This window comes from Triturus cristatus, chromosome 8 (assembly GCF_964204655.1).
Source record: "Triturus cristatus chromosome 8, aTriCri1.1, whole genome shotgun sequence".
Lineage (NCBI taxonomy): Eukaryota > Metazoa > Chordata > Amphibia > Caudata > Salamandridae > Triturus > Triturus cristatus.
The window spans coordinates 616,556,747-616,574,988 of record NC_140591.1 but is presented as its reverse complement, the minus strand read 5'-3'; the positions used below and the strand labels follow the sequence as shown (position 1 = coordinate 616,574,988).

General features: G+C 46.2%; 1 protein-coding gene across 4 annotated transcripts in view; it reads left to right on the top strand.

The window, feature by feature from the left end:
• Nucleotides 1–10,286: 10,286 nt before the first annotated feature.
• RBM26 (RNA binding motif protein 26) overlaps nucleotides 10,287–18,242 on the top strand; it is a 999,243-nt gene continuing 991,287 nt past the window's right edge. For all 4 annotated transcript variants that reach the window (XM_085622082.1, XM_085622081.1, XM_085622080.1 and 1 more), the window contains exon 1: nucleotides 10,287–10,856. In XM_085622082.1, the coding sequence (XP_085478208.1) occupies nucleotides 10,792–10,856 (65 nt within the window). In that variant the 5' untranslated portion in view covers nucleotides 10,287–10,791. The remainder of the gene's footprint in view (nucleotides 10,857–18,242) is intronic.

Here is an 18,242-nt window from a genome sequence, read left to right as displayed (position 1 = left end):
CACCCAGCTGATCGTCTCCCTCACCAACGACCCCACCACAGCCAGAGCCAACCTCCAGGAAGGAATGAAAGACGTCGCGGAATGGATGAAGCTCAGCTGGCTGAAACTGAACTCAGATAAGACGGAAGTCCTCATCCTGGGAACATCCCCCTCCGCCTGGGACGACTCCTGGTGGCCTCCTGCCCTGGGCTCCGCTCCAAAGCCAACGGACCATGCTCGCAACCTGGGCTTCATCCTGGACTCCTCCCTCACGATGACCAAGCAAGTCAACGCCGTCTCGTCATCCTGCTTCAACACCCTGTGCATGCTCCTAAAGATCTTCCGGTGGATCCCCACCGACACCAGGAAGACGGTCACCCAGGCCCTCGTCACCAGCCGACTGGACTACGGAAACACCCTCTACGCTGGAACCACAGCCAAACTACAGAAAAGACTCCAGCGCATACAGAACGCCTCTGCACGACTTATCCTGGACACCCCCCGCTTCGGCCACATCTCTCCCCAGCTGAGAGACCTGCACTGGCTCCCCATCAGCAAGAGGATCACGTTCAGACTCCTCACCCACGCAGACAAGGCTCTCCACGACTCGGGACCCACATACCTCAACAACCGCCTCACATTCTACACACCCACCCGCCACCTCCGCTCCGCCAGCCTCGCCCTCGCCACCGTCCCGCGCATCCTCAAGACCACCGCCGGAGGAAGATCCTTCTCCTACCTGGCGGCCAAGACATGGAACTCCCTCCCCACCCACCTACGACTGACCCAGAACCATCTCTCCTTCAGGAAACAGCTCAAGACCTGGCTCTTCGAGCAGTAGCGGATCCCCCTCCCCCCAGCGCCTTGAGACCCTACGGGTGAGTAGCACGCTTTACAAATTCATTGATTGATTGATTGACCATATGTTAGTGAAAGGTGATGGTAAGTTATACCTTCAGAGACAGATGATGGTAGTTTCATGCAGCATAACAATCACTCACATTCATAATATTAGTATATTCATACAACAACTTAGTAAAAATATTCAACGAAAAATCACTAATTGATTTGTCATCATGATGGAGAATGCTTCCATCCATTTGTTCTATATTAGTATTCATAGGTTTTTTAGAAACATCTTTCATTCCTTCAATCGACACATCATTAGTCCACGCTCCTGAGGCTTGAGCCGGGACTAGTAGACTTAGCATCGTTAACCTTGCCACTCATAATTTTAAATCAGCTGCTGATCAAGACGAGTTTTTAGCTCTAGTTGTAAATCTTTTTTAACCTGTATTTGATCGTTTTTCTTGCTGCTGGCACATTTGCACATTGTTCTTTTATCTACTGCCTATTTGCACTTTGTTTTTAAACGTTTTAATTACAAATTGGCACTACTGGTCGCGCTTCCTACCTGGTTCCTGCTGCCTTCCCGCGTTCTCCAGCTCCGGGCAGGCTCCTCCCACGGACGGGGCTGGTGCGAACGGCGGCCATCTTAGGAAGGCAGGGGCAGGTCAAGCGGTCCAGTTGTTAATTTCGAGACCTATATCTGGGGCACTGGCGCGACCGCGCATTGTCCACGCTCCTGAGGCTTGAGCCGGGAGTAGTAGACTTAGCATCGTTAACCTTGCCACTCATAATTTTAAATCAGCTGCTGATCAAGACGAGTTTTTAGCTCTAGTTGTAAATCTTTTTTAACCTGTATTTGATCGTTTTTCTTGCTGCTGGCACATTTGCACATTGTTCTTTTATCTACTGCCTATTTGCACTTTGTTTTTAAACGTTTTAATTACAAATTGGCACTACTGGTCGCGCTTCCTACCTGGTTCCTGCTACCTTCCCGCGTTCTCCAGCTCCGGGCAGGCTCCTCCCACGGACCGGGCTGGTGCGAACGGCGGCCATCTTAGGAAGGCAGGGGCAGGTCAAGCGGTCCAGTTGGTAATTTCAAGACCTATATCTGGGGCAATGGCGCGACCGCGCCGCTGGCGCGCCGAAGGCCGGCCCGCGCCCAGCGCACCCCCCCCCCTGCTCAACTAGTCTCAGTTCCCCAAAAACGCCTCGTGTACTCAAGAGCCTCCTTGATGGAGTTCAACTTGAGGGAGGGTAACGCCAGGTGCACTCGTATTTCGGCAGAATCGCTGCTGGACGGGCCCCCCGGCCCCTGCTCTAACTGTGCGTGCCCTCTACCCCTGATCCGCCCGCAAGGCATTAAATTCACGGCTACGGAGGGTCTCTCCACTATTAGTGATGCAGAGGTTTTCTCCTGCATTCTTCTTAATGCCAGATCTCTGGTAAAACATAATATGGAATGCTCTCAGCTGCTGTTGGATCTACAAATTAAAATTGCATTCATTACGGAGACTTGGACGGACGAGGCGTCCGGACCAGACTTAGTTCAAGCAACCCCCCCGGACTATTATTGTGAGGTGCTTCATAGAGCCAACAAAAAAGGGGGTGGTATTGCAATTCTATATCATAGTTCCATACAGGGCACTTTCAAAGCACGAGCAATGACAGCATGTGAAGCAATTTCCTTTAACCTGAGGCTTACGAACCATTTCTCCTGCAAAGGTACCCTCATCTACAGACCTCTGGGCCCTAAACCTTCATTTCTATCTTCCTTGGGTACCCTTCTCGAGGAGGTATTGCTGGAGAAGTCCTATACTATAACAGGGGACTTTAATTTTTATCTTGAGAGGCCAGAGGATCCTGATACAGCTCGACTCCTTAATATTATGGAAACCGCCGAGCTGATGCAACAGGTGACGGGTCCTTCCCATCGGGCGGGTCATACACTTGACGGGATATTCACCAATACATCAGAACTGGTATTTACAGCTTTGCTACTGCTGGCCTGGTCTGACCATGCGGGTGTCAGGTTTAACATTGCACCAATCCCCCACCCATATAAGGGACGCCCCCCAACTCTGGCCAAAACAGTTAGAGCCTGGAACAGGGTAGAAGCAGAGACCCTGTCTAGGGTACTCTCCACCTCACTTACTCCCACCCCCAGTAACACGGAGGACGCAGCTCTGTCCTACACAAACTGGCTTTCCCAGGCCTGTGTAAAGCTGGCGCCACCAAAACTAGCGGTTTTTAACAGAACTATGCCCTCAGCGCCGTGGTATACGACCGAGTTGAAATCACAAAAATGCGTATGCAAGAGATCAGAACGCAACTGGAGGAAGACATACGCGGAGGAAGAAAGACATGCTTATCTGGCTAACCTGGCTACATACAAACGTATGCTAAGGGAAACTAAACAGAAGCACTTTGCCGCTCAGTTTGCAGCAGCAAAAAATCCCACGAAAGAGATCTTCGCCTCCATTGATAAAATGTCGCGCGTGGAACCAGCTTCAGTACCGACCAGCACTGAGTTATGTGAAAAATTAGCTCTGTTCTTTCAGAACAAAGTGAATACAATCTTCACTAGCCTCAGTCGCCCCATCTATAGCGACCAGGATGGCGGGAATAAGCCCAGCGAACCTTACCCATCGTCTGTCCTTAAGGAATTCACACATCTGACCCCTCAGGACAGTTTGGAATTGATGGTTAAGGTTAACCCCTTCCCCGCTCATGACGGAACCGTTCCGTCATGAGCCACGATTGCTGTGTGCTCATGACGGAACCGTTCCGTCATGTCACGACCGTTGGCGGCCGCTCCGCCCACGCGGCGCTGTTTTCCCGCCTGTGCGGGGGGACAACGCAACTGGGCGGAGTCATGACGGAACCGTTCCATCATGAGCACAGCTCAACCGTGGCTCATGACGGAGCGGCTCCGTCATGAGCACAGCGCCACCGCGCTGCCCCCCCGCACCCCCCAGCGCCGCGGCGGAATTCCCGCCGCGGCGAAGGGGTTAAATCCGGATCCCCTCTGGACCCCTGCCCGCTCAAAATAATCAAATTGGCACCAGTACCAATCGCAAATCATCTTACAGCAATCTTCAACGGCATTTTTGATGAAGGGGTATTCCCAGGAGTTTGGAAAAAGGCGTCAATTCTCCCTCTGTTGAAAAAACCTAATCTGGACCCTTCCGATCCAAATAACTTTCAACCCATTTCGCGTCTTCCATTCCCGGCCAAACTAGTGGAAAGGGTGCTAAACCGTCAACTTACCACCTTTGTGAAGGACATCTCACTTCTGGACCCTTCGCAGCACGGTTTCCGCGAGGGTCATAGTACCGAATCGGCACTGATAGAGGCTACAGATCGGATTAGGTTCACGGTGGATCGGGGGGGAAAGGCAGCACTGATCCTTTTAGATCTATCCGCTGCTTTCGACACGGTCCACCATGGCCTATTAATGGAACAATTAAGAAACAGCGGAATCCAGCAGAAGGCATGGGATCTTTTGAACTCCTTCCTTTCCAATCGGAGTCAAATAGTCTTGTTGGAAAACTGTGCTTCCCAACCATTCTCGCTGCCATGTGGGGTCCCGCAGGGATCCTCACTGAGTCCCACACTGTTTAATATATATGTGTCCTCCCTGGCGCCTATCATCAGAAATCATGGATTCAGCGTAACCTCCTATGCGGATGATACGCAAATTGTTGTGTCCCTTCTACCTGGTAAAGAACTTGGGTTGGACCAGAACTTTCAGTCCTGCATGTCAGAGGTAGCTTGTTGGATGGCAAACAATTGCCTCAGGTTGAATTCCAACAAAACCGAGGTGATGCTATTTGGGAATAACCCTAATTTTTGGACCCCTACATGGTGGCCGCAGGAACTGGGTGCACTTCCCACCCCGGTTAATCATGCCAGGAACCTTGGAATGGTATTGGATACTAAATTATCCATGTCATTACAGGTCAACTCGGTAACCTCCAAATCTAGCTACATCCTGAGGATGTTGAGGAAAATTCTGTTCCTGCTGCCACAGGAGCATCGACAGACTATGGTAAGGGCCTTGATAACCTCAAGACTGGATTATTGTAACAGTCTATACCTCAACATCCAGGAAGGCTTACTATACAGACTACAGCTGTTGCAGAATGCTGCGGCTAGACTCCTAACAGGCCTCCCTAAATCTGCCCATATTTCTAAGACCATTCAGGACCTACACTGGCTCCCTATTAAGAGCAGGGTTCAGTTTAAGTCATTATGTCTGGTTTTTAAGGCTTTACACGGAGTGGGCTCAGACTTCCTGATCAATAGGCTCAGGAGGTATATACCTGCCCGACATCTTCGATTATCCGATGCAAATTTGGTCAAGGTCCCCCCAACAAAGAAAGTTAAATGGGGGGGCCGCAGTTTTTCATATGGTGCGGCAAGGCTGTGGAACGGTCTGCCGCCTCATATGCGCGCCATGGAAAATCTACTACAATTCAGGAAAGCATTGAAGACTTGGCTATTTGTCAAATAATTCTGGAGTAAGCCTAATTTGGAGCAGTGGGCAGCGCCAGGACACCTCTTCTGGTAATCGCGCGCTATATAAATCACGTAAAATAAAAAAAAATAAAAAAAAATTAGTATCATTTCCAATGTTATTTACATTTAAAATTGGTATGACAACAATTAACAGGACCCATATAATTGTTAATAGAAAAACACTACATAAGCAGGTTTTAATACATCTATGTTTTAAACTAGATTGTGGTTGTTCAGTCACTTCTGTTTCTGCCATTTTGATATACTACAAAAATACAAAAATCTAACAATCTCTTAGTCTATAATCTAAAAATCTATATGAACTCTATTCTAAAAAAAATTAAAAAAATTCTAAAAAATGGATTTTGGGTAATCCTACACTTATGACTTGCTTCTTCCCCCTCTTTTATTTTCAGTCCTTTTGGTCTCTCTTGGGTCTTTGGTTCAAATTCATCTGACAAATTTTCACCTTTTAATCTCTTTACAGTTCCTTTTAAGGTGGTCTCGGTTTGTTCTCATCTTCTTTTTCAGTATCACTACTGTTGTGTTCTTCGCTTAAACCTGAACTTTCAAATTCTTCTAGTATGATGTAGGTCCATTCTGGAGCTTTATACTTTCTACATGGAATTCTTGCTCTTTTTGATTTTCTTCTTGTTTTTCTTCTTGTTTTTTCTTGCTCTGTTTGACTTGAGACTTCGTTACTTTGCTCTGGTCTTTTCCTCAATCTTTTCCTTACTATCTTATACTTTAGTCTTCTTGCTCCACTTGGACAATTGTCTCTTTTTCTATGTCTCTTTTTCTGTACTACACTTTCACCTTCTGTGTTTTGTTCACCATCTCTTTTATTTAAACTCCCTTCTATCTGTTTTACTCTATTTTCATGTATTTCTGTAGGTTCTACACTCTTTTGTGATTCGTCAGTGAGTTCACCTTCTTCTAGCTCCTTTGTGGCTTCACCTTCCTCTGATCCTCCTTCTGTTTCATCAGCTGTTTCTCTTTCTTCTTTCTCGATAGCTATTTCACTTCCTTCTGGTTCAATGGCAGTCTCACATTCTTCTGACTCAACAGCACTCAACAGCAGTGCCTCCCTTCCCCAACTTTGTCTGGCCCATCCCACATCGACTTTTTTGTCAAAGTGCTCTGTAAGCTGTACCCACACATTTATTAATTATGCAATAATGTATTTTCACTGTTTACCACCCACCTTAATTCTACTTCATGTTAATGGTTAGCCTAGCAATGCATAAGCAGGAAAGCAGCATTATTTATTAGGATAAAGCAATACACGTCATGCTTTTTACTACATACACATGCAGCCCTGCCATGCAACCCTTCTTAATTCATTCTATACACAAGATTATTACATTTCCAGTTATTTATGCATTAATTTTGGTTAGTTCATGCATTTTGCAAAGCAAGCTTCCCACATGTAGTGTATTTGTGCACATTAATCATTCTACCACTACTGACTGTTAGTACGTGTTATAGAGGTGTTCAATTGAGCAGGTTTCTTTCGCAAAATCCGACTCCATCAACCCGCTTGGTCAATTATGGATTGCTTTACAAAAACCACACATGCTGGTTTTATCTGCTACTTTTACAAGGTAGGTACACTGGTATTTGGTATTTTATTTATTATGCATGATTAATCAAAACCTTTGCATATACAAAAATAAAATTCTATTCATTCCATAATAAAATCGCTATATTCAGTAGCTTATATGTCACAGACAATAAAATTATCAACACAATTAACAAAAGATAGCTGCTGTTGTTATTGTAGCTGTGGCCAAAGATATTGGAGTCTAGATTTAGTATTAGACTTAGACTTTGAGCGACTCAGGCCAGGTTTTTTAGTCTCTTTGCGGTAATGTCGAGGAATTTAATCAACCTACAGTTCAACTGTACCCGGTCTGGGTTGAAACACAGCATTATTGCTTGTCTGCATGTTCTGACACCGTATTGTTTAAAGGCAGGTTTTAATAAGGTATACCTGATGTCTTTTAACTTATTGCAAATACACATTATGTGGATTGCATCTTCTGTACCGCTACTACAAAGCCGACATTGGGCATTTTCGTCCTTTCTCTCCCAAGGCGGCAAGAATTGATTGAAAGGGCCTGCCCCCAGTCTTAGCCTGAGAAATTTTTCCTTTATAGTAATTTTTAAGCCCATTTTCAAGTAGGGTTGAGGTATTAGTTTATTGTAGGTGTGTAAAACCATCCAGCCGTGTGATCTTTTAGCTAGGGTTTTTTTATCTTCTAAAACGGATAGGGTACGGGTTACCTTGGTAACTGTTTTTTTGAAAATTTGATGATTGCCCTGGACCTCCCACAGTTCTGTTAACCCCAGCTGTTTGATCGCTTCCTGAAGGTATGCGTTTGCAGATGAATTTCTTAGGAGGGAAAGTTCTGTCCAGAGTAGCTCGTTCAGGGTACCCTTGTCATCGTGTTTAATTTTATGCCAGCATTTCACATAGGTACCCATGCGTTCTAAGGATTGTTTTTGAAGTCCAAATTCTAATCGAATTTGGGCGGGGGAGACCGATCTGGGAAGATGGAAGATTGCGCGGTATGCCTTGGATATAATGTTATCTAGAGGTACTGCATCTTTTCCCTTCAGCGCTTCACTCCCGTAGAATATGGCTGGCTGAAACTTTGCTTGTATAATCCTAAGCAAGGGATCAAATGACAAGTCCGGTAGAAGTTTCTTTAGGGGTTTGATTGTTAGACATGTTGTAACCCCCTTTCTCCGCACGGCTTCTAGTTGTGGTTTTGCTGAGTTATGTTGGTCCAGTATGACCCCTAGGTATTTATAACTTGCACCTTGGTCCAGGCGATGGTCATCTAGAAACCAGCTAAGATGTTTTCTTTTGTGGTAATTAACCGCCATGATTTTTGTTTTGTTGTAGTTTATTATTAGAGCGTTTTCTTGCGAGAACTGCAAAGTGGCGTTTAGTAGGCGTTGGAGGCCGGCGGGGGTCCTGCTTATCAAAACCAGGTCGTCCGCATATAACAGGCAGGGTAGAGGAACGTTTCCTAATTTAGGAGCGTGGCCTATAGTTTTGCTCAGCAACTCTGGCAAGTCTGCAAGAAATAAGTTGAATAACATGGGGGCTAAGACGTAGGTACACTGCTTTTTGCCTGAAGCTGGCATTGATGCTTCCAAATTTGGGGTCCATTCGGAGAGAGGGACTATGGCTTCTAATTCGTATGCTCTGGGTTCTCGGCTGGAGTATATTATGAAGACAGCCGAATGGTCGTCTGTGCATACATACCAACATTTTAGAAATTAAAAGTAGGAGATTTAAAAAAAACAAAAAATCGGGAGAACGTATTGCTCCCATTGACTTCTATTGAAGTGGAGTCAAAATCATGTGGGAGGCATCCAAAATAAAGCAATTTTTGACTTGAAAATTCAGGAGTCTCTCCTCTGAATCGGGTCTATTGACATGTTTGCCTATGTCTACCTTTAAAATCTTCTATCATTAACCAATTGCTGATGTACTTCTGTTGTAGTGGGACTGCTTTAAGCAAACATAATTGGAGCCTTTCAGATTTTTCTATTTTTATGAAGGACGCAGACATGCCAACCCTCCCGATGCAGGCGGTAGACTACCGATTTCAAGGCTAGTCTCCCGCCTCCCGATTCCTGCAAGCAAAAACCCGATTCCTCAGGGTTTCAGCTGACAGGGCTTGGTATTGTGTAAAATTCTTCCAGCAATAGTCTGAGTGTCGATGCAGGGGCTCTGGAAGGTGTGATAAACCAACAAAGCCTCATTAACAAGTGAATGGTCTTTTAAAGACCTGTGAAGTGCTGGGGGGGCGGCTGTGTGGAAGCAGTCTCAGACCGGGCTGCCACACAGGGGGATGGAGTGTATGGAGTGCCAGCAACCTGCCAGGCCAGTGCACAACACTTGCAGCACCCTCTCTCTGCCTGCCATTGCGCTCCATGCTTCTGAAAGGTAAGAAAAAAACGTGTATTTGCGTTTCAAATGTCCGATCCTGCAGCAGCACGCTTCCAAAGCCCCTACATGACAGTAGCCCGATTCAAGGCCCCATTCTCCCGATTTTTTTTTTTTCAAATCTCCCACTTGGCTCTTCTGAAATATTGGCATGTATGAGGACGTGGAGCCAAGACTTATAGAACAGAAGCAACAGTGAGATAAAGACGTTCTGCATGAGAGCATGAATAGTTATCCACAAGCCACACAGTGTTCAGAAGTAGCAATTGCCATGCTGGGTGGATTGCTCTGCGGACTACGTCAGGGTGGACTTTAGTTCAACTGAGTTCTTCTAGAAGTAGCAATTGGATCTTAACGCCTCAGGTAGAACATATTTTATTCTGGTCTCCTTGTCCTTAACAGAATAGAAACTTTCCCTTTGGATGAAAATTTTACACTGGGCTACTTTTGCGCGAACTCTCTGTCCTACTTCTATGTCTGGTTTCAGGTGAGTCCTTCCTAAGAAGAAGCCTGCGCATCACCGTATCGCTATTCGCTCCACTGGGGAACTCTGCCGCTGTTTGTAGAAACAGAGAAAGGACAATGTTTTTCAGTCGGATGTATTTTTTAATGTCAGCCATTTCTGACTGGGGTAGTCCTCAATGTATTTTTAAGATAGGTAGCCATATACTTAGAATATATTTAAAAAGTTAAAAAATGAAATTATAACTTAACTAAATTCATTGTTAAGTGTTTAGGTATCGTAAGACTTATTAAATAAATTTTCAAGTTGTCAATATTTTCAGGAGGGGTGAATCACGTGTCATATTATATTGTGTTTGCAATTGAATATTAACATCGTGCTTTGTAAAACACCTGTTTTCTAGTAAGAAGTGACATTCTGGAAAGCAGTAAAATACAACCATTTAAAATGGCATCCAGCTTGAACCTCTTGGACCCTGCTCAGTGGCAGCTGTCGCGTTAGTCTTTCCTCTATGTCTGTCTTCGTGTCTCCCGACGTGTAGAGCGCGCGCCTTGCGCACCTTTTTGCCTGTGTTGTTATCGGCGCTGTATACTAAGCACTGTGGCGAATGTGAGCCGGTGGGCACAGTGGAAGCAGCAACTGGACCGGCATAGCACCGGTCTGTCTTGCTAAAAATCTGCTGTTCTCTGTTGTGGAGCGGCTCTGGGTCCGCTGCGGGGACTGATATACCCCTCTGCCCCTGACCGTAGCCTTCTGGTACACTGTGTGTGCGTACAAGGAACCGCACCGGGCGGATCCCCCACCTAGCGTCACCCTGAACTCCGCCGCCCCCTCCTCCGGGAGCCTGGCCCTTACCCGGGCGCCGCGCCGGGGCCCTGGTGGTGGAGGGCGAAAGTCCAGGGGGGGGCGTTGTAAAACCGAAGGACCATTGCCTGACACTAGGGGGGCGACGGGGGAGCTGCAGGGGGCTCCTCCCGTCCCCTCGGAAGAGGAAGAAGTTGAGGGTCCCCCGGGGCACATGAAAATGAACATAGAGAACTTCGAGGCGCTAAGGGAATGGCTTACCTGTACTCTGGAACCCATGTAAGTAAAGGATGGGGGGTGGTGGTGGCTGGCTGTCTTGTTGGAAATGCTTGTTTCCCATGTGGATATTTGGCAATGCGGCGTTGATTTCTCTTAATGAAGGCAGACACATTCCTGTTTATTACACGTGACCCTCACTGACACTTTGGTATGTGCTACACTTGATCAGTCGATCGAGATTGTCAGGCGGTATGAACGTACCCAAACTGTGTACATTTCTCGCTTCAGTTAATGGTAATGAGATGTGTTTGACTATATTTTTTGCTGTGACCGATTTTGACGTTTTGCCTGTCTAACCACCAGGCATACTTACTGCACCACACTTCGTTTAACTTTCTCGAGTGAATTGCTGAGTTGCCAATTGTTGGTTCGTCCTGTCACTTTCTAGCCAGTTAAGATGCAACTAACTGATGATGCCCGAACATAAAAAACGAGATCCTGCGAAAATGTGTCCGAATACATGCTGTGATGTTTGCAGATAACTTTCCATTTTCGATCTTGTGCGATCAACAGAAAAATCTTTCCGAAGTAATACTGAGGGGCTTAGGCTACCCCTATACGTTGGTGACCTAAAGTACATTATTTGATTGGGCAGAACATGTGTGCTCCCCCTCCAAAGGGGAGCTTGAATTCAGGTCCCCCAGGATATTGCGGCATAGATTTGTAATTTTTGCGGAATTATTGTAGCATTTTCTTTTAACTTGTGATTATTCCTTTACAGCCTCAAATCATCGAAAACTATTTTAACAGAGTATTCCACTTTGAAATAGGTTTGTTTGAAGTTTCTGCGAGTGTTTGTCTGCTATATTCTCTTTTGTGTTAACATTCTGGATCATAGGTTAAGCCAAGCACAATAGCACAGGGTTGCTAGTCATCCTGCTTTCTGTGGCGTTTTGCTGACTTAGAGCTAGCGGTTCCAAGCCTCAGAGCTGTCTGCGGTAGGACACCATGTTCTGAAATGTAACCAGATTGGTTGAGGAAAATCGTAATTGCTCAGCGAAACAGTCATTGACAACGAGAGTAGATATGGCTCTTGTATAAAATGTGCATGAAGAGGTACACAAAAAACAGGCTAAAATGCACTGATCATAACACAGGCCAACGCCATCCATTTTAATGAAGCCCAACTAACATGAAAGTTTACAGTCCACTGGGGGGGGGGGGGGGGGTTAGGATGGATTGTTGTGCATGAGATGACCACTAGATTTCTTGCATCAATCAATCAATCGGGGGTTTATAAATCGCGCTACTCGCACGTGAGGGTCTCAGGGCGCGGGGGGGGGGGGGGCAGTTCCGGATTAGTCGAAAAACCAAGTCTTGAGGCTCTTCCTGAAGGTGTGCAGAGTAGGGGAGCGTCTGATGTTGACTGGGAGCTCGTTCCAGGTCTTTACTGCGATGTAGGAAAAGGCTCTTCTGCCTGCTCTGGTTCTGCGGATGCGTGGGGTCTCTGCCAGCGCGAGGTCGGCGGAGCGGAGGTTCCTTTTGGGTATGTCGAAGGAGACTCTTTAGTTGAAATAATTGGGTCCGATGTTGTGGAGGGATTTGTAGGCATGGGTGAGTAGCTTGAAGGTTACTCTCTTCTCGATGGGGAGCCAGTGATGGTCTCGTAGGTACTGGTCATGTCGTGGGGTTCCGAGGACGAGTTTGGCTGCAGTGTTCTGGATGGCTTGGAGCTTGTGTAGCAGGGTTTTGTTGATTTTGGCGTAGAGGGCGTTACCGTAGTCCAGTCTGCTGGTTATGAGTGCGTGGGTGATGGTCTTTATGCATCAGAGGAGGATGTGTAGTTCAGGGTCACAGGGTGATGACAATGGTTGCACAGGATGATGAACAACAGGGAGGCTGTTTTGCTGTGACCCAGGTAATGTGTGACTTCTTCAGCTAGTTTGGGATTTTTGTGCCAGCAACATTTTGCATATTGGGATTCTTAAGCCGGTGCTTAATACTGTAAAGACAGATACATAATTCCTCAAAATGCGAATTTCTTATGGCAGAAAAATACAAGTGTCTGAAGTTGTCACAAATGACATGTCCAATACAAGCATGGCCAAAAAGCACGTGGCATGTGCCTGCCACTTCACAGGGACACCCATGGCCGAATAGATGAAAATAAAAAATATGTATTTTCTCCTCATAATAATTTGAAATGTGTGTTTCTAAAAATATGCATTCCTGTCTAAACAAAAATGTGTCTTTAAAATAACTTCCACTTCTTGCTGCTCCCTTCATAGCACCCCTCCTTTGTTCTTCGTCCCCAGTCATCGGTTATTCCTTGTTGTTGACGGTTGAACTTGGGCTCCTTTTTAGGTCGAGCCTAGAGCAGCGCATGCGCTGCTCGACTTATAGTAAGGGGCTTTTCAAAGTGCTACCAGAGGGTTTCTGCTGGCCTCAAGATTGCGTACATGTGCGCGTGACATGCGCAGCCGCCATCTGTCTTTTCTCCTTTGGGTAATTAAGTGCATCGCGATCACTTTAACTTTCGACGCCCGCGTTTCGCGTGCGCTTGTTTTTGTTGCAGCAGCACATTGCTTGTACTAAATGTCATCATATGACCTGAAGTAACTTTCGAAAACATTTTCCGAAACAAGCATTTACAATGCAATGGTCTCGGCATTGGTAAAGTTAGAGCTATTGGCATTGCTCATGACATTATTTTTGTTAATGTTTTTGTTTTTAAAACATTTAAAGAAACGGCATTGTTATTTACAATGCCAATAGCTTAATCACTCTCAAATGCGAGACCTATTGCATTTGCACCCACACACAGATTAAGCTATTGACATTGTAAATAACAATGCCGTTTCTTTAACCCCTTCAGTGCCCATGACGAGCTGGACTCGTCATGGGCCGCGGTTGCGCTGTGCCCATGACGAGTCCAGCTCGTCATAGACCCCGCCCGCTAATGCAACGGCCGGCACAGGGCGGGGAAAGGGGCGGGCACTGAAGGGGTTAAATGTTTTAAAAACAAAAACATAAACAAAAATAATGTCATGAGCAATGCCAATAGCTCTAACTTTACCAATGCCGAGACCATTGCATTGTAAATGCTTGTTTTAAAGGTATCTGCTACAACCCCAGCTATCTGCTCATGGCTTGCTTTCAACCCTTCCTTTGGCATCTGCTTCACACTGTGCGCGTTGATAATCAGGAGAGATGAGCAGCATTACTTCTTAATTTGGGTTGGAATATAGAAGCAAGGTACAAGTGCGGAGGCATTGACTGCATGGCCGCTGCAAGCACAAGTGCATCATACACTGGCTCAGCTTTAGGGGAAGGGATCAACTACACACACAAACCTGTCTCAAACATCGGGTCGCACATTTGTACATTTATGTTTGGTGAGCTGAAGTCTGCAATTTTGTATAGCTCAAAGGTGAGATGATTGTTACTACATACAATATATCCGCCCTCTAAGATCCCCTTTTCTCCCCAGTTTATTTCTCTTGTCAGCAGCCCTTAACCGTGATCTACGTGACAGCTGCATGCAGAACACATAGGCATTGCTATTTATAAGCTGAAAGGTAATCATTTTAACTGGCCTCGGAATGAGGCAGAGCAAACTCAGCCAGACTGGAAGCAAACCTGTGACCCCCAGACTGCGCAAGCGTCTGAAACATGTGCATTAACCAACTATTCTATCTTGCACATTAGCGCTATATTCAAACAGGTGAGCATGGGCTGAAGCAGGCAACGGAAGTGCAGATGCTTGGCAGTACTGAGCGGCTGTTGTTTCTTGCGAGGTGACCTTGCAGTGCCCCAAAAGAGGCGCAGCCAGTCCTGGGCGGGCTGGTGTCCCGAGATGGGTCCTACGCAAGCTCAGCCACGTTCCACCCCTTAAACTCGAACGTGTGGGCACACAGTCAGCATGTTCGCACCCTCATTTAATGCTCCAGGGTACTCTATGAGGAGGGCTCGAATAGGACAAAAGTGGTGAGTGTGCATTTCCATTCCAAGCATGTTTTCCTGCAGAATTATTATCTCTTGGCTATTATAGCGCTTGTATAGTGCCTTGTACCTTCTAAGGAGATAGAGCACTCCCAGTCAGTGGGGACGCGGCGCAGCACGTTGAGCTGAGTCAGAAAATGGTGGCGTCTCTTTAAATCTGAAGATGGCGGCAGGTTCTTTAAATCAGGGGCAGTCAGAATGTCCTTACCAGCCACAATAGTGCAGGATCAAAGTGCCTAACCAGGCTTGCACGGCACAGCTGATTCAGTGCCCTGTGGGACGGGACGGTGTCCTAGCCAGGGGAACACGGGCTGGTGAAAGCCGTGGTCAACACCAGAACAAATCACTGGTTACGGTGCAGCGTAGCAGTGCAGGTTACAAAGGTGGACCGCAGCAAGCAATGAACGTCGGGCCGGAAGATGCAATGCGTGCCATATAGCGCTCTTACAGAGAAGTCGCGTTCGGGCTGGAGATTTTTTCTGCCTCGAGATCTGTTTGTAGAGAAGGAGAGCGCTTTTAAAGGAATAAACAAGTAAACAGGAACAAGCCGAGGGAAGACACCACCGCCTTTCTCCGAGGCAGAGCAGTCCTTTTCGGATTCGGGGGCGTGTTTTGCTGTTGTCTCCACCCTGAGACTTTTCGCAAAAAACACGCCCCCCGATCCGAAAGGGACTGGGCCTAATCGGAGTGACTGACCTCTTCTCCAGTGGCTGGCCAGCATTTACAAGGCCAGCCAATGGAGAACAGGGGAGAAGAGGGGCTGGTTCAAGCCCCTCTTCTCCAAGTCATTAAATCTCCGACTTCCGGTTCTGCCTTTCGGCAGACCGGTAGTCCTCGACCTAAAAACGTTGGAAATGCAGAGAAAAGATACCCACTGAAACACGCAAGGACAAAAATAACGCAAATACATTAAATAAGTGTTAGTATGGACAAAGGGAAGCACATTTATTGAGAAAACAATACTTCACGTGGATGCTACGGACATTTGACGCGAGGCAAGCCTAGAAATTGGACAATGGGACCCCGGCAGTTCTACCGGTTATCAAACGTTATCTTTCTTATGAACTAATTTAGAACTAGCAGATTATTCGCCATGCCCCTGAAGGCTGATGTTGCTAACATAAAGTTTATCATTTTTTATCAAAACATAAGCTTATGAATTCTGAAAATACACTTTTTCATCTCCAATACATACTTTTCAATTTCTGTATACATATATTAATTCAGCCCAGCAAAGGCTTCTAGTTTAGTAGGCTGGCCTGCAGACAGGAGAGCTACTTGTAAGTAGCTGTACCATTAGCTCACAAGCTACTCGTTGCAGAAGCCTGCTATAAAGACTAATTGCTGTTAAAGCGCGGAAGTAACAGGGTATTCTGCACTGCTTATCTTTATGAACACTTTCATTATAAAGACATCTTCCAGCAGGCTCTTCAAAATCCAAAAGTGTTTTTCATTAACGTGCAGCAGAGCCAGTTAACCTCAGTAAATCAGATGTCTGGGCATTGAGAAGTATGGTTTTTTTAAACCAATAGTTTTCAGACATGAATTTAGATACTGTCATGCCCCCCCCCTCCGGTAACCATGCTAATTGAGAACTAAGAGGCAAGCCCATTATACATGCACCCTATGGGTGACCAGGGTTGGTTGTATACATGAACAACAATACATTTTATTAAATCAAACCCAGGAGAAGGTTTTGTATGGCATACATGCTAAAGTCATGTATTTTGAGACGCACTGATGTGATAATGAAGGGAAAGTGAAATAAAACAATTGCATAAGATCACACAGTTAGGTCAAGTGGGGAAGCCAGGATTTGTCCCAGGTTTTTGTGGTTTCACATTGTGAAAATCAGTTCAGACAGTAGATGTGCATGTGTTTCATTGCCTATACCAAACCTCCCCAGACCATCCCCTCCTGGCATCAGTATGGCCCTCCGTCACACCACTGACCAAACTTTTTGGCCCCAGGGAAAATGTTTGTGGGTACCCATGGTCTAGGGAGATCCAGGACGAGTCTAGCTGTGGCCTTCTGTATGGGGTGTAGTCTGAGAAGGAGGTGAGCTGCGATCCTGCACAGAGCATCGCCGTAGTACAGTCAACTGGAGATGAGGGCCTGGGTGATGGTGCACCTTGAGCTTTATGGTACCCATGTGAATATTTTACGAAGTATGTGGAGAATGAAGAAGCTGGAGGATAAAGAAGCAGGAAGATGAGACTGAGTTGACCTGAGTGATGGTTAGCTTGTTGTCCAGAATGATACCTCTGTTCCTAGTGTGGTCAATAAGAGTAGGAGTGGGTCCAAGTTCTGAGGGCCACCATGTTACGTTCCCTGGGGAAAATTTATTGCAAGAAATCAGTACCTCGGTCTTGTCCGTGTTCAGCTTTAGGCAGTTGTCCTTCATCCAGTTGGTGATGTCTGTCTTGCAGTTGTGGAAAGTGGGTGTTGGGGGTGTCTTCGGAGAGGGTGAGGATGAGTGGTGTGTCATTGGCATGAGATTACAAGGGGGGGAATCATATCGCTGACCCATGTTGATTTTTATGACGGGAAGAAGATTTAATGTCTATTTTGTCTAACTGACAAGTAGACATTAAATCACGTAAATAATACAGGCTGTGGGCCTGCTTGGGCTCACAGCCAATCAGAAAGGCTGGCAGAGAGCCAGAGAACCTTTTGGAGGCCTCTGATTGGCTAGATGCCCATGACAGACCTCTAGCCATTGATTTTAGCTGAGGGAGTGAAATGTCAGTCTCTGCAAGCGGCAGTCTCAGCAAGCGGTACTTCGCGGCTGCTGCAAGGCTTCTATTTAGATATAAAAATAAGCACTGCCATAGTGCCCAATATAGCATTGCAAGTTGACATCTTATTCTTCAAGTGCCATAATACGTTCAACGCAAAAGTGTCCATGAAGGTTAAATTTTCTTGCAACTTGCTCTAAACAGAATAGAACTGCTGTGACGGACTGCATCTAGTGAGGCGTCCTTGTAGCTGCAGGAAGCGCAAGCTCTCAATTTACGGACTATATTGCGTTTCGTTACCATCAGTCCCAGAGTGACCCAGGTCCGATCTGCCTTTCACAGGTCAGAGTTTCCCCATACATTTAAGATGCACCATTTCGGGGCTACAGTTAATGCCACTTCTACCACTCTTGTCATACAGATAATTATGGCTTCCCAGTATTGTTTGATTTTTTGGCACTCCCACAGTATGTGTAAAAATGTCCCCTCGTCTCTGCATTCTCTATAACAGAGTATTTTGTTTTTTACCCATTTCTAAGTGTGTTGCACAAAATGTATGCTCTGTGAAGAAGTTTAAGTTGGATCGATCTGAACCGGGCCCGAATAGCCACCTCCTTGGGGGATGCCAGGGCATCCGGCCAGTCCTCCTCTTGCAGGTTTGGTATATCTAGTCCCCTTCGGTCTCTCAGACTCCCCAATGTGTCTG